We start from the raw sequence: 15,800 nt of genomic DNA, 5'->3' as shown, positions 1-15,800 counted from the left end.
TCCTTCCTTCTTTCTTTCTGTTGAGACAGGGTTTCTCTACATAACTCTGGCTGTCTTGGAATTGGCTCCTCTCTGCTGACTCTATGTCTTGAGTAGAAAGTTGAAGCTAGGGGACTAGAGAGATGGCTCAGCAGTTAAGAGCACTGACTGCTCTTCCAAAGGTCATGAGTTCAATTCCCAGTAACCATATGGTGACTCACAACCATCTGTAATGGGATCAGCTATAGTGTACTCATGTAAAAGAAATAATAAATAAATAAATCTTTAAAAAAAAGAAAGAATGAATGAAAGTTGAAGATAACTAAGCTACCTCTAAAAAACAAAACAAGAACAAAAACCATGAAACTAAACAAAACTTCCAGTGAATTCTTCCTTTTCCGAATCTTCAACTCTTTCATTCCCGAAACGATCAACTGAAAACACAACACTGAAGGAAAGAAGCAAATCAAGTCACTAAATAGGAAGCTTACGAAAACAGTCAACCAAAGGATCGTAAAGGAAAAGAGTAAGATATGCTCGGCACATTAACAAAGACTTTAAAAATTTAAGCAATGCCCAATATTAGACAACAAACATGGAGTTGTGCACTCCAGACTTAGCTAATGGGTTATGTGGTGGTCATTTCTGATCATCATTCTTTAAAAGTAAATCCACAGAATTGAAACTGCTAATTAAACAATAAGATGCAAATAATAATTCAATTACAAAGATTTTCAAAATATTCTATAATAGCTTCTCTTCTGAAAATATTGTGAACTTAAGTCAAAGGACACTGAATAATTTAATTGTGATGCTTTGTGATACATCACACATACCCAAGTGGCTATCTATTGGCATTGCACACATAAGAAAAACACATCACAAAAGAGTTCATATCACGTGACGAAACTTCAACAAAACCTAGTCAACTGGCTTTTCCCGTATCTTTTAAAGGATTTGTTTACTTTATACACACACACACACACACACACACACACACACACACACACACACACACACACAGTGTAGCTGTCTTCAGGCACACCAGAAGAGGACATCAGATCCCATTACAGATGGTTGTGAACCACTATGTAGTTGCTGGGAATTGAACTCAGCACCTCTGGAGGAGTAGTCAGTGCTCTTAATCACTGAACCATCTCCCCAGCCCTTTCCCCCATATCTTGAGAGTGTTTTCTGGCTCCTCTAAAATTTACCAGAGTATCAAAGAACTTGAGAGAAAGAGAAAAACATCTGACAGTTTGAACAGACGATAGTTTACCAAAACAATACTTAAAGAGACATCTAACAATCATTCACTGGAGCAACTATAAGTTATATGAAGAAAGATGAAGAAAATGGACTACAGACAACATTCACTTCTAAAAGAGAGCTCAAAAAATAATAGATGTATAAGTATTTCAACAACAATCTACATTTAAAAAAAACAACTGTGCCTTTTTACTCTTTTATCTTTTACCACGTAGTCAATAAAATTCCAAATTTCCAAGTTTTAATCACCACAAATTTAACACCTTACCAAACAAAACATACCATAAACATAGTTCTTTTCTCAGATCCCATGACTTTAAATGTGAAGCTCCCTGGTGGACTGGCCTATCCTGGGCTGTTGGCAAGATCAAATAAGGTGGATTTCTACAAAAGCACTTTGAAGAAGGATAAAAGCTCTTTACAATTGTGAGGTATCAGGAATATCAAATGCATTGCCTAGATTTAACATATACTCCATGAAGCATGATAAAGGTCATGGCAAACCTTTTGGTCCTGCACAACCTCCATGTTTTTTCCTGCTTTTGTTTCTGAAAAACAGATATTTACTTTTAACCTTTCCCTCTAGTGTAGGGGCAGACTCTTTAAATTATCTGGCATTATTATAAAAAACATGGTTCTATACTTTTAAACAGGTAATTAAATAACAAAGTGAATACCAAAGAAAAACTTAAAATAATGATATGCCTGGGAAAGGCACCTAAAAAGGGCAAAAGGCTACGCCACAAACAAGTACAGGACTAATGGTTTCCACATTATCTCATTAAAGTTAGGACAACTATTAATTACAGAAGACATAAATTTTTGAATTTGTGCATTCTTTAGAATAATATTAACTATATTTTACAGGACTCCAATACCTTCACATTTTAAGAACTACTACTTTTTTAAAAAAAAAAAAAGTTGGTTTTTTGGGTAGGACTGTGCCTTGAAACCACAGATTTATATAGTAATTTTTCTACAGTGAACTAATTTTCGTGAATGCAAAATTTAAGAAAACATAGAGAGGCAGATAATTAGTATACTAGAACTTTTAAGTACATTTTGTCTTAAATCCCTCCCCCAAATCTACTCCCCTCTCGCCCCGAGAGGATATTTACAATCTTCCATGACACATGCTCTGTACCTTCTTGGTTCAAGGAAAACACACCTACAGCATTTCAAATTAACTACTGACCCTTACTCTCACACTATAAACAAACCCTTTTCAGAATCTCAATTGCATTGTGTCCACATTGGTTAAAGCTGGAAGCCTGGTGACCTCATGTGGTGTTAGCTTCTCCCATGCACCAACAGCATCCGCCTTTCTACTCAATTACCCTCTTTGGTGCCAGAGGATTGCTACCCAATGAACATACACAATAGGCTTCTGCTTCATTACACTAACCAACAGCAGGATAGAAATAAGCAGAAGAGGAATAAACAAGCTAATTTATCATGAGGCCAGAGCAAGCGTTCACCAGTCTAGCCATGGAAAAGTTGAGTGGTTAACAGGCATCTCTGCAGTCTGAGAAGATGTTTATGATCTTACAGATTATAGACCAGCTGCAACAGAACCTCAAGGATTAAAGAATTTTTTGAATTAGCAGATGTGGGTACAAGCACACAAGAAACCCTACCTTAGAAACTCTTAAGTTCCTATATAAAAATCTACTCGATAGTTATTAGAAAACATAGCCTACTATTTCAGATAATGGGGACTGACATCCTGATAATTTGCCCCAAGTGCTCAACCTGACTGTGGGGCTTCTGTTATTCATCATGAAGGAGGTGGCCAGGAGGGACCCAAGCTCTTTGTGAGGAGGATCTGGTGCCCCCTTCATTAGGCAAGGGCACAGCGGTTGATTAAATTAACAACTTCGGAGGGCTTCAGTCCCAGTTCCCAGACATTAGCACCATCATCCAGAACAAATTAAAGTCTCACAGCAATTAAGCTGATTTTGAAAATGAATTTCCCATGGTTCAATGGCTCAATAGCAATCTTGAGTTAAGTAGTAGAACAGAGCTTGAAGGAAAGAGGAGGAATTGCTAAATTTCTAAAGTAAATGTGCAGCTGGCAGAAAGAAAACAGAAAGCCTCTGTTAAGTGTCTCTACTTAGTGAGACTGAATTTTAGACAACAGAGGTGAAAAAATTTAAACAAAACTGTTGCATTAAAATGATGAGTTTCAGATTTATTTTTCTATTTTTATTACTTTTAATTTCTTTAATGTTATTATATTCTTAATAAAAAAATTAAATAGGAGACAGAAAATTTATTTCTTTTCACCAGTTACAACACTATAGGACCATCCAAATCTCAGAGATATTTACAGCAGCTTCCCCAGGAAACTGGGTGAAAGGATTGACTATCAATAACATAGTCATTATTTAATTTTAAGGATTTACTACTCGATCGACCCTATACTGAAGTCTTTTTAATCTTTCAGCAATCTCATAAAAATCAGCCTCCTTAGTCCTGCTTTTCCTTCTTCAAAAAATACTTTCAACCTTTGACTAAGTAGTTATTCAAGGTTGCATAGCCAGCACATGGTGGAACAAGGACTTGAACCCACGCTTTCTGGATTATAGCTCACCAGTAGAGTGCTTGCTTGGCATACCCAGAGATTCTGTTCAATTCCCAGAACTACAAATAAATAAGTTTAAAATTTAAACTCTGTTTTAAATCTTATCTGTCAGTCTCACAGAGCAACCATATGTCTGCAAAAGTCTTAGAAAAGTAGAAAAACAAATTCCCACTTTTAAGAGTTTGTAGTCAAACCATGGGGCTTCTAAAATAAGTCCCTTCAGAACAGCCCTGCTGAAGCAGAAGAAATCTATTTATGTTGTTCCACTATCATTCAGCATCTCTGTTTGATTAGTCAAACTTTGGAAATATATTCACTAGAGCATATCCCTTTTATACTTAATTGTTAAGCAGGGATAAGCAACCTCATTCATTATTTGTGTTTATGACCAATGAAAGATAAAAACACATAAACAACAGGGGATGATCACGAACAGTGACCAAAAAGCTTGGTTCAACCCATGTTGAAGAGAAGGTCCCTTTTCAACTCCTAAAATAGTACAAATTTATACACGCGCAAGCATACATACCATGAAGATATGCATAGACTTTTGTTAACATGCCCAAGAGAAAAATAATGGCCTTATCTTTGTATAAACAATGAAAGTGTAGCCTGGAATACAATACTAAAAAGTAAAGGGAAGACCTTGAAGATGTACATTTTTGGTATTTTTGCAATAAGTCCAAAGTGCAAGGCATTATCTATGCATTTCTTCAACCATATTCCTAGTACTCATATTGTACTTGTCTATGATGACAACTACACATCAAGATGGAGCTTAAAGTTTTATATGGTTTATTTTATATTATTATCTTATAATTTATATTATTCTTATTTTAAAATTCATTTGCTGCTAGAGATGTACACTGGTAGAGTACTCACCTAGCACACACATGCCTCTAGTCCCATCATGAACAAAATCTGATAATACAGCTCTACAGTTCTAATTAATACTCCAATAGCTGATGTTGCGTTCATAAAAGATCATCTTTTCCCCTCAAATTCGATGTTCAAAAGTCTCTATCATATATTGTGACTTTAGAAGAGGAAAAATGCCATAATGGATGATAACTTCAGTTTTATATTATAAAACAGAAGAGCAGCTAAGGCTTGTGTTGTTAACAAACACATATGGAACATGCAAATAAAATTTCATTAAAAGTTTTGTTATCTAGGCTTTCTTAAGCTACGAACAGCCATGTATACTGGCCCAGGATTTTAGATTTTGAGGGCAGTGCTGGTAATTTAACTCATGGACTTGTCTGAACTATATATATCCTCAACCCAAAGCTAGAATATTAAAAAGAAAAAAATTAAGAGTAAAAAAATGTAATAGCCTGTGAAAGCTATTAAAAACTAAACCAAAAGGTAAATGAACTACTGTGAGTACCAAATATGTGAATGCCACACTTCTTGAACTATTAGTGAGCAGGGCCTATGCCAGTAAGAAGGTCATAAATCAGTATGGCTAGGTTTCTAGTAATACCTAACCAACTGAGAAGCAAAAAGCAAAAAATAATGAGACACAGGATGAATACAAATGTATACATGTGTGTGCACTAAGCAGTTACTTAGTGGTAACTTCTAATCCAGAAAAATGGCTCTCATAAAGTAATTAATGACTATTAGCAGTCACACTTCGAACAAATGCACGTTATATTATCACTTAAATTCCTATAAATTCTTTAGGGGTAAGAAAACTGAGACTTTACAATACATTAAAGTTTTGTCTAGGCTTCAAAGGAAGTCTGATAACAAATTGATAAATTAAATCACTACTATTTGTTGATAGAATGAAATTTCTACAACTAGAAAAAGTTTGAACAGAAAGATTAGTGCATTTTCTTTTATTTTCTCATACATATTAGGCAAGTGTTCTATCATAATTGAGCTCTAATTCCAGTCTTCTTTTTACTTACTTGAGACAGGGTCCCACTAAGTTGCTGAAGCTGGCCTTGAAGTCACTCCCCAAGTTACAGTGATCCTTCTGCTTTAGCCTCCTGAGTGTTGAGATAAAGGCCTTTATAACCCGGGTTTTTAGTAAACAAAAAGCCATCATACAAGAAACCTTTTGCTACTGTTCTGTTGTTTTATGAGTAACTATTTCTCAAGAATCCTGAAATACACTCAAGTAATCAGCAAGTACCTTTCAAAAATGTTAACAGCTCAATTAATGTGGTGAGTTAATGGTTTTCTAGACAAAGCTGGGATAAGTCCTACTTTATAAATTACTGTCTCATAGATATGCTAACCCTGGTTTTAATAAAAATTTCAGTCATATTCATCCTTCTCCTAAAATACATTTTTTGAATGAGTGAAATAAACAAAGAAAGCAATGGAGAAATTTTTTGTTATCTGCAAAAAAGAAGGGAAAGAAGAAAGGGAAATGAATGCTGATTAAAAGATAACACTGCTCCTTCAGCTTAAAAATCAACAAATTATCTCTTTTTCTTTCTTTTCATTGGTTATTACATAGAAAGATTGTGTTCTCTTAGAGCAAAAATCTGTTCTCCTGAGCATGTATTAAAGGCTGGTGGGCTATATGTAGCCAGAAGTTAAAACAAACACAAAGATATCTCAGGTCTCACAGTTTTCTGTTGCAGCTATTCCTGACCTCCAACAATATGAAGAATCTGATCATTTGCTAGTAGAGACTTGTCCTGTAAATGATAGCTTGTTCATAGCCTTCTCAAGAATTTTATCTGTAACTGCTTAGCTTAGGAATGCAAAGCTAAAGCGGGATTCTGGTTCGCACAGGACAGAACCAGACAGAGCAAAGAAAGGAATGTGGGTGTGTCTTTCTCCTTAGGGGCATTCTACTCAGGGCAAGTTACAGCCTAATGGACAAAGTAAAATGTGTTGAGAAGCAGATTAAAAAGAAACTAGACCTCAAGAATGCATCCGTGCCTTCAGTGAAGGCTGGGTTTAACAAAGTTAGAACCCACCTTTTTAGTTGTGATAGCCTGAAGGCACACATGCTAAGTAGGGAGAGACTGAAAATGTATATCATGTCAACTAAATTATATGTTGCTTCATGGCTGTTTGGTTCAAGAAAAAGAAAGACAAAGGAGAAAGAATTTACAGTACAATCCATGAGATTAGCTTTATTAGTCTAGAGCCCGAAAACCACTGTGTCAACCATTTTCAGAACAATTACTTATTTTCTAAAGAAAATTTTGAATGTCTTCCAAAACTAATATAGAAGGCTTGATCTTTTCTTTTAATTCCCTCTGCTCTCTTAGACATATGTATCATGGATCAAGCCTCTGAGCTATGCAAGGGAATTAACCAGAAGTTTAAGAAAGCCCTGTAATTTGCATCAGCTAGGTTTTTTTTTTTTTTTTTTGGTAGAAAAAGAACACTCCTTTGTCTGAGAATATTAAGAACATACAATACAGCTGGAAGGAAAAAAGGCAACAGAAAATTGCAGTTGAAAGTACAGGATTTAAATGGGCACAGAGATGGAAATGCTAGATTATTGTAGGGCAATGGGTGGCAAGAAAAAAGTAGGTATGAGAAATCCAGACTAGCTATATCCTAAAGGGATGAAGGGATGTTTGCTCAGGCCTTAACTTTCCTTTCTCTGGGCCATATTCCATTACTATTTCCTTGAATATCCACACTGCCCTCTTTCCTTTACCAGTTACATTCAGTACCTGTTGTTTAGACTGAAGCCAAGGGGAACTCTTTGGCACTAACTTCCTAAGTTTTCTGTGATGTTCATCCTCCCTTTGCTGCGTGATGTTACCAAGGTGAGTTTTTCAGGCTTAGCCTTCTCCAGGATGGGTTATAAGCATAGTCATAATCACAGTGGCTGGTATGAGAGCTGTTGTGTGTCAGGAATTGGAATGGTTTGTTTAGGAAGTAGCTAAGTCATTTTGGTACCCGGGCAGCAATGGAAGGGACATAGCCAAAAAAAAAAAAAGGATTGAACTTTCATGTCATATTTCAAAAAAGTTCCTTAAATGGATCTGAGATTCAATTGAGAGTTGGAGAAAGTAACAGTAATTTAATTGTGAATTATAAGAAGCATTAAATGAATCAATACCTCTGAAATATTTTCCGTGGTTACCCAAAAGTCAACAGAGCCGCAGTAAAACAAACACCTGCTACTGGTCAGGCATCAGCATGATTCTTGCTTTTAATTCTCTATAAAACTTGTTAGGGAAAGAATGTAAAGCTTGGATACAGAAGCTGAGGAGCTGAAGAATAAAACAAGAGTCTCAGTATTTTTCTTTTAAATTCTAAAATATGAGGCTTCTTTTTCATAATTTAATAATCTTCAATTTGTTTCTTTATGCATAGAGAAAATCACAAAACATTTCTTGATCTTCAAGTCCTGTCCCCTGCTGCCATCAGACTCTCAGGAGCAGCCTGTATCTGGTCTACCTGTCCCGTTAGGCAGGATCACCAGATTTCAGAGGAAAGATCTACTCAAGTGAAACTAATGTGATTGTGCAAATCTGTTAAATCTGTTTCTATCAAAATCAAGACCTTTAATTTTTTCCCATGTTTAAAAAAAAATCTATTAGCATTTTCCCAAAGAATGGTGTCAGCGTGCCTACTCCTGAGAGTTGCTGGTCTTGTATGCTCACATAAAGTCTGTCGTTTTAGAAAGAATTTGTTTTGTTCTGGATTCTTTGTTGTTGGTGGTTTGGGCTTTCTGTTTGATTGGGGTTTTCGCTTTTGGGGCTTGGGGTTTTTTGTTGTTGTTGTTTTGTTTGTTTGGTTTTTCAGGACAGGGTTTCTCTGTATGGCCCTGGGTGTCCTGGAACTAATTTTGTAGACCAGGCTGCCCTGGTATTCAGAGATTCACCTGCCTCTGCCTCCCACGTGCTGGGATTAAAGGCTGTGCCACCCCTGCCTGGCTGTTTTTCTTTTGTTTTGTTTTTTTAAGTTTCAACTGCTACCATTACTGCCATCCATATCTTCCAAACCCCTCTCTAATCTCCATTGATTCTATCTCTTGTCTTCCTTTGAAGACTTCTTATATAACTATATAAATATGTCAAACTACCAGCTGGGGAATATAAAATCAAGCAATCTTTCTTTCTGGTTAATGAACCAGGCTGCTCAGACAGTTAGATGATTCATACAGTTATGGGGGCTGAATAGAATTTGTAAGAAAGGAGTAAGAATGGTGCTTAAATTTCTCCAAAAGATACCTTCCACAGGCCTTGCTAAGATACTGGCTTGGCACTAAAGTTAGACTTTCTTATCATCATACAGATTATTTTTCATTTCCATGTTATCCAAAAAATTAAGAATGAGAAATCAGTTATAATTTCCTGTTCCTCATTATACCTCTTTACACTAAAATAATTTTTATTTAGACCCAAAAGTCATGGCTGAGGCAGGATGGTTTAACTCTGGTTCGTGACAGCAGACTGAAGTCTACTTTCACACTTAACTGAGACAGTTAATATCTTGAGAAAATTTAATAGAACTGCCCGTATGTACATAATAAAATGAGTACAAAAATACTAGCAATGGCCCAGTGAAAAGCTTCAGCAGGTTACGGTCTAAGGAGAGTTCAATCCCTGGGCCTACATGGTGGAAGAATAGAATCAACTTCCACAAGTTGTCCTTTGATAACCACACACTGGATATAATTTATTTAGGCTCTATATTCCCTCATAGCACTGTCCTGCACATACCATGGGCCTCAATAAGTACTTTGGACTTTAGGCCAGTGGTTTACCGAAATCTAAACTAAAGACATCCTATAAAACTACTTTATGAGGGGTTTAGCTATGAATCTTTTCTCAGTCAGTACATATTTAACAATGAGGATTGCCAGTAGGGGTAGCACAAGCCCTTAGTCCTACCACTGGGGCGCAAGAGGCAGGCATGATCTACATAGGGAGCTCCATGTCAGTCAGGTGTACATAGCAAGACATTGTCTCAAAAACAAACGAAAATAATAAATGGTAAGTAAATAAATAAAATTTAAAATATAACAGTAAAAGCCAAATTATTATAAAATGTCATCTAGATAAGGCAGAGTTTATAGGCAAAGGATTTGTAAGCCTCACAAAACTATGCATAATTTTGTCAAGGAATTATTTCTCACTTTTTACTAGAGAAAGAAAATTCACACTAGAAGGCTAGACAGGAAGTACTAAGAAAATCAGATGAGAGAACAATTAGAGACCATTAATATGAGCATTGTCTCATTGTAATAATCAAGGTTTAGTTTTCTAAAAGTTAAATAATGTTATTTTAGTAATGAAAAAACTGAATAAATAAATTTATGAGATTACACAGGATTTATATAAATTACAGTCGTATGATTCCTCTAGGAGTTAATAAAGAAAAAGTATAGTTTGATCAGGTGTGTAATTTTATAAAATAAAAACATAATTAAATACAGGAAAAATATGATCAATATCAGCCAAGAAACAATCAGTACTTTTCAAGATTCTCATAAGATATAGCCTGGTGTAGTGAACTATACCTATAATCCCAGAGTTTGGGATACAGAGGAAAGATCAGGAGTTGGAGATCACCCTTAGCCAGTGAGAAATCAGCCTGGAATACAAGACCGTATGCCATATATTTAATTTTTAAAATATTTGAAAGATGTAATTACATATGTAAAATAGATAATATATATAAATGTAATATTACAGTAAAAATAAAGTCTAATGTACTGACAACTGTGCACCCAGTTTAACCACGATTTCATTCAACTTTTCAAATTTCTGCAACTTTTAAATGAATAACTTCCGCAGAAAAATGCTCATATGAGTGGGTAACAATCAAGACCATCAATCATTCCCACTTAAAAACAGCATAATGGAGAGTTCTGCATCTTAGACCGGCCTATTTGAGAAAACGTGATAACTGCATATGTACAAACATATGTCTTAAACACATTATTATGTCCTCAGTATTTAAAAAGGAAGCAACTCATGTGACTTTTAACAAAACAATGCTCCTTATCAAAGAAATTATAACTGGTGATTTGTTTGCTTTTACTTGCAATTTAAATTTGAAATATTCTTATCTGTAGACTTGCTTAAAATAATAATAAAATAATAACCGTAACCTATTCTGTCCAGTTGTGATCTCTGCTCTATTCATCATTTTAGAATTAGGTGAACAGCAACATGATTCTGCAAACATCATAGCACCAGAAATGATTACTCGGAGCTAAACAACACCTCCATGATAAGCCAGGCACCCCAGGTCATGGTTGTTAGTGGACTGTGCTCTTGTTTCTCCACAGTGTCCCTTTCTACTATCCCAACAGCGGTTTTCCCATGAAAATAAAGAAAAATTATTTTAGTATTTTTCAGGCTTGGTTTTCAGGAAAATAAGATTAAGCTTCTATACCTTTCAAAACATTTTATTTTCCCTTTTGGAGTTTTTAAATGTTAAATACATTTAAAGCTAGTCACTTAGTAAGGTTTTCTGAATACATAAAAAATGTTTAATTTATAGTGTCTCAAAAGTTTAACGAGACCATAAATGAATAAATTTATAAGTCTACCAAGTTCTACTAAGTATGATCTTCCTTACCAAGCCTGTTTGTAAAATTTCATCAAAACTTTAACAATATATAAACCTTGGTACAAGAAAAACACAAAGCCAGCCAGAAAACAAATAAACAAGTTAGGTAAGAAGGCCTTGAGGATACATGGGATTTGAAATAAACCAAACCAAATCCCTTCTATTTGTTTTTATGGCTTCTTTTAAAAGTTTCCCCTTGATTTTATAACATTAATCCAAATGTCATATAAAATTCTGAATACTAAAAGAGTTACACAATCAGAGGTGAAAAGGCTCTCAAACTCATTTATCTACCAAGTAAGGAGAAAAGCCTCTTGGTTAAGTGACTTTCCTGGTCACATTGAGGTGCATGATTTACTATGGCTGTTTAGGCGATGAGTACTTTTGTCTTGTGTATGTCATGAGGAGCTTTTTTATAATATTTTTCTCCCCTGGGTTTCTCTAGGTGGATGGGGTGGGGTAGGAGGACAAGGATCCAAAAGTATCCAAGTGGCTACAGTTCAGAAGGAACAGAAAAAGACTACTTTACCATCAGCATTCCTGACCCCATGAGTAGCAGTGGGGTTGAGTTCTGCCATAGCTCCTGTTCTTTCAAGTGCTGCTTCCACTAGTCCACTCTGAACAGTTTCATTTATTTTCAATTTAGAGAAGCTGAGTGGAAAACATGGCATGTACCTCTTGTTAATGTCTATTTCCTGTATTTAGGTCATAAGAGAGCCTAGGTTATCTAAATTTATTTAAGAACAAAAAATAGTACTCTCCAAGTGGAAGAAGTAAAAACTAAAACACTACTTAGTGTGGGCCTATATATTATATATTCATTCTCAGGACCAGAACTGAGGACAATTACTGCAGCTGGGAGAGAAAGAAAGTAAAACAGTGACACAAAGTAAAGTTATGCATAAACTTCTTCCAAGAAATGTTATAGAGAGATTTGTTTCTTTTCTAAGTAAAGTTAGAACTAAAGTAGTTTGTTAATTTAGGAAAATCTATTTAGGCAGGGCCTGCAGCTTCACTAACCAAGTTCTACCGAAGATGGGGAGGGGTGGGAACAACCTTAACATTACTTACTTCCTACTTCAGACAACAACAATTTGAACAACAACTGCTCTAACTGGTGATTCTAATGTTGGGATCTCCTCGGCAATGGTGAGGTTCCAGAAAACGTGTTAGTCCCTGAAGTGCTATAGGAAACCGACTACAGGAACCAAGAGGTCTTTGGGCCCACATCAGCTTCGCGGGGTTGGGGGCGGGGGTGGGGGTGCAGCTACAGGAAACTGTAATGGTTTACTGTGTGCAAAAACCTCAAAGGAGAAGGTCAGGCAAGGATAATAGGCCAATTTAATTCTGAAAGCACAAGGTGCAAGAATTTTTATGATGGTCTGCCGCTGAAATCACACAAGATCCAATAGCATCCTACTGCAACTGCTCATCAAGGGAAACAAGAGGTGTAATTGTAACCGCGGTGTAATCACCGAGACTGCTGCTGCTTACAGCTCCCAGCAGAGAAGTATTAAGAGCCTGGAAAATCCAATACAGAGAAAAAGACATTGTACATGGCGTAGGCAAACAAAAGCTGTGTGTGTGTGTGTGTGTGTGTGTGTGTGTGTGTGTGTGTGTGTGTGTGTGTGTGTGTCGCCCATACGGAGGACAGAGGCTTAGAAAACTCTGGTTTTATAGAAATGTGTTCTCGACCTCCTCAGAACTCCCTTCCTGAAGCTTCTCCTCCTCTCCTTTGTTTAAAACACTTAGCCTGGTGTTACGAAGATTGGCAGAACCAGACGCTCTGGAATGCGAACCCAACACACCCCGGTCTAGAGGAAAAACACTGCGCCCATTACTCCCAAGGGAGCTCCTGCGCTGCCCAGGGACTCCCGCAGGAAGCACAGACCCCCGCCTGAGCTCTTCCCCCAGCCAAGAGCAACAGCCAAGGAAGCCAAGCTGCCCAGCAGCGCCCGCTCCGAAGTTGGCACTGAAGTTTGTCCAAGGTTGCCTGGAGCCTTGAGGAGAAAGGGACATGAGGTGGAAAGGACAGTAGGAGAAAGTTGAGTTTTCCGAGTGGATCCTAAAGCAGAAGGTCGGCTACGTCAGGCCTCTTTCTCTCTCTCTCTCTCTCTCTCTCTCTCTCTCTCTCTCTCTCTCTCTCTCTCTCTCTCTCTCTCTCTCTCTCTCTCTTCTTTTTTCTTTTTTTCTTTTCTTTCTTTCTTTGGTTGGTGCGCACTGACAAAGTCTCCCTGGCGCCTGGGAGCTGTCACCTGAGGGCAGCCCAGGAGGGAGCAGGAAACGTCCTCCTCCTGGCGCCAGGGAGGACCTCAGGCTTCGGACTCACTGGATCTTGGGGCTCAGAGCAGAGGGGGAGGAGAGATGGCAGAGGGGACAAGAGGCAAAAGCAACAACACCTTCCCGACCATCTTTCTCCTACGCCCTCTCCAAGTTCGTGCTGAGAGGGCCAGGACTCCCAAGCCACGCCACTCCATCCGACTTCGGGTCCTCAGTTTGAACTCGTCCCCGCCAGAAGTGGGTGGGGTGGCGGCAGGGAAGCCAAGGGCTTAAAGGTTGAGACCCTAAAACCAGCCCCAGTCCCTCGCCGAGACAACCTAATGCATTTACACAAGCCACAGCCAGTAACAGCTCGCGGCTGGCACTGGGCTTAGCTCCCGAGTCTCCTGTTATTCCTAATAAAGTCGATTACGTTGCCCTCCCGGAGCTGATTGGAAGGGAACCGAGAGGGAAAGGGGGGCGAGCGAGGGAAAGCAGGGGGAGCAATCAACTTTGCGACCCAGCACTTCCTCGCGATCCGTCGCCATGCTTAAGATCCACCCCCACCCCCTCCTGCCTTTCAAGTGGATACTGAAACTAGGCCAAAACTTTTCCCCTCCTTTTCTCTTTGCCACTAGACTGGATTGTGCCCCATGGAGCCCCATGGAGCTCTGCTTTCTTAAGCACAATAGCCGGACTAATTAGATCATAGAGGCAAGGCAGCGATACTGTAACAAGTAGCCCAAGAGGCAAAAGAGGGAAGGGCCGAAGAAAGGGAAAGGGGGAAAGTTTGCAGCTCTCACACTTACCGATCAAGCCTCCCACCAGAAAGGCAACGATTTGGAAAACCAGAAGAATCCCTCCAACAATGCAGAGCTTCTTGGTGCTCATGTTTTCTATAATTGCCCCAGCCATTTCTGCGACCCCTTTTCTTTCCTCCTTTAAGTAAATGTTTTAGGATATGCTTTCGCTTCCCCTCTCCTTCCTTGCCCTCTTTTCCTGGTGCTGCAAAACTTCAAGGGTGCGAAAGCAGAGGAGGTGGGACCCAGACCGCGGGCGCCCGCGCGAATGCCTGGGCGAAGCCGCTTGGGTTCCCCAGATGCCCAGAGCTGAGACTGCGGCCGCCCGGCAGCCAGTGGACGCTTAAAGAAGCAGGGAAGCGGATCACATGACACGCCTCCCTCTCTTTCTTCCTCCCTCCCTCTCGCGCTTCCTCCCTCCCTCCCTCCCTCCCTCTCTTCCTCAACCCTGGCCCGCCAGTTCAGGGATCTCAGCTCCCGCCGGCTTTGGCTACCCGCCCTCAGGTCTGGCCTGCAGCTTGGCCCGGCAACAGCTGGTATCTTGTGGGGGGTGGGGGGTGGCTGGTGTTGTTAAATGGGCTTGGCATACGCAGCCTCTACCATGTTTCCTTTTCTGGATCCCAAAGTATGGAATTTAAGTTACTCTTGGGCCGCTTTGCAAACCCTTAACTTACACGTTGAACCCACCCCATCACCAACCATTTGAACGCTAGGAAAAGAGGTGAATTTTATAAAGGATTCTATTGAAGGTTAAGTCAAAGTATAAATAAAGAAAAGAAATAAGGTCTCTGTTCAGGTACCTTCTGCCTTGCCCTAATTCCCCACTACAAGGCCCTTCAAGAGCCTTGTTATTCAGCCAAATCAAACCTCTCTTCCTTACTCCTCCCTGGACTTCCAGTCTTGGTGTTGACTGTAACCTAAACGCTTTAGAGTTCATTCAAAACCCAATTTGTTTTAAAGCTGTTTTGTTCTTGACACCACCTTTATGTTCCAAGGGTTGATCCCCTCCAATCCCGCTCTTACATTTTCACCTTCTATTATAAGGTATTATAGGTGCACATTTGTTTCCATTACTAAACTGGGAGGAGATTGGAGTCAGGTTCAATTCTCTTTGAATTCGCCACCACCCCCACCCCCCAGTGCCTAACAAAATTCTCACACTAGGAGACCCTGCATGAACTTTTGTGGAATGAATTAAAGAGTGAATGTTTAAGCAAGCCCACAGTTTGCATTTCAAAAGCCTAAAGGACTTTAGTTGGGTAGGTAGTATACATGCTAAGTAGTACCAGTCGGAGTTTCAGGTGGGTGGTCACAGCTCCTAGGAGGCTGAGTCAGGAGGATTAAGAATTTAAGACCAACCTGGAAAACTTTCCAGACCCTGTCTCAAAATAAAA

At 38.8% G+C, this 15,800-nt stretch overlaps 1 protein-coding gene across 2 annotated transcripts in view; it reads right to left on the bottom strand.

Annotated features, from left to right (window-relative positions):
* Positions 1-14,749, bottom strand: part of Wls (Wnt ligand secretion mediator) — a 97,290-nt gene extending 82,541 nt beyond the window's left edge. The window contains exon 1 of one of the 2 annotated variants that reach the window (XM_032897085.1): positions 14,416-14,749. In XM_032897085.1, coding sequence (XP_032752976.1) covers positions 14,416-14,521 — 106 coding nt within the window. In that variant the 5' untranslated portion in view covers positions 14,522-14,749. The remainder of the gene's footprint in view (positions 1-14,415) is intronic. The other variant, XM_032897086.1, reaches the window with a different exon arrangement.
* Between the last annotated feature and the right edge of the window lie 1,051 nt (positions 14,750-15,800).

The sequence above is a fragment of the Rattus rattus genome, chromosome 3 (assembly GCF_011064425.1).
Source record: "Rattus rattus isolate New Zealand chromosome 3, Rrattus_CSIRO_v1, whole genome shotgun sequence".
In the NCBI taxonomy this organism is placed as follows: Eukaryota; Metazoa; Chordata; class Mammalia; order Rodentia; family Muridae; genus Rattus; species Rattus rattus.
This window is presented reverse-complemented; position numbering and strand designations above follow the sequence as displayed.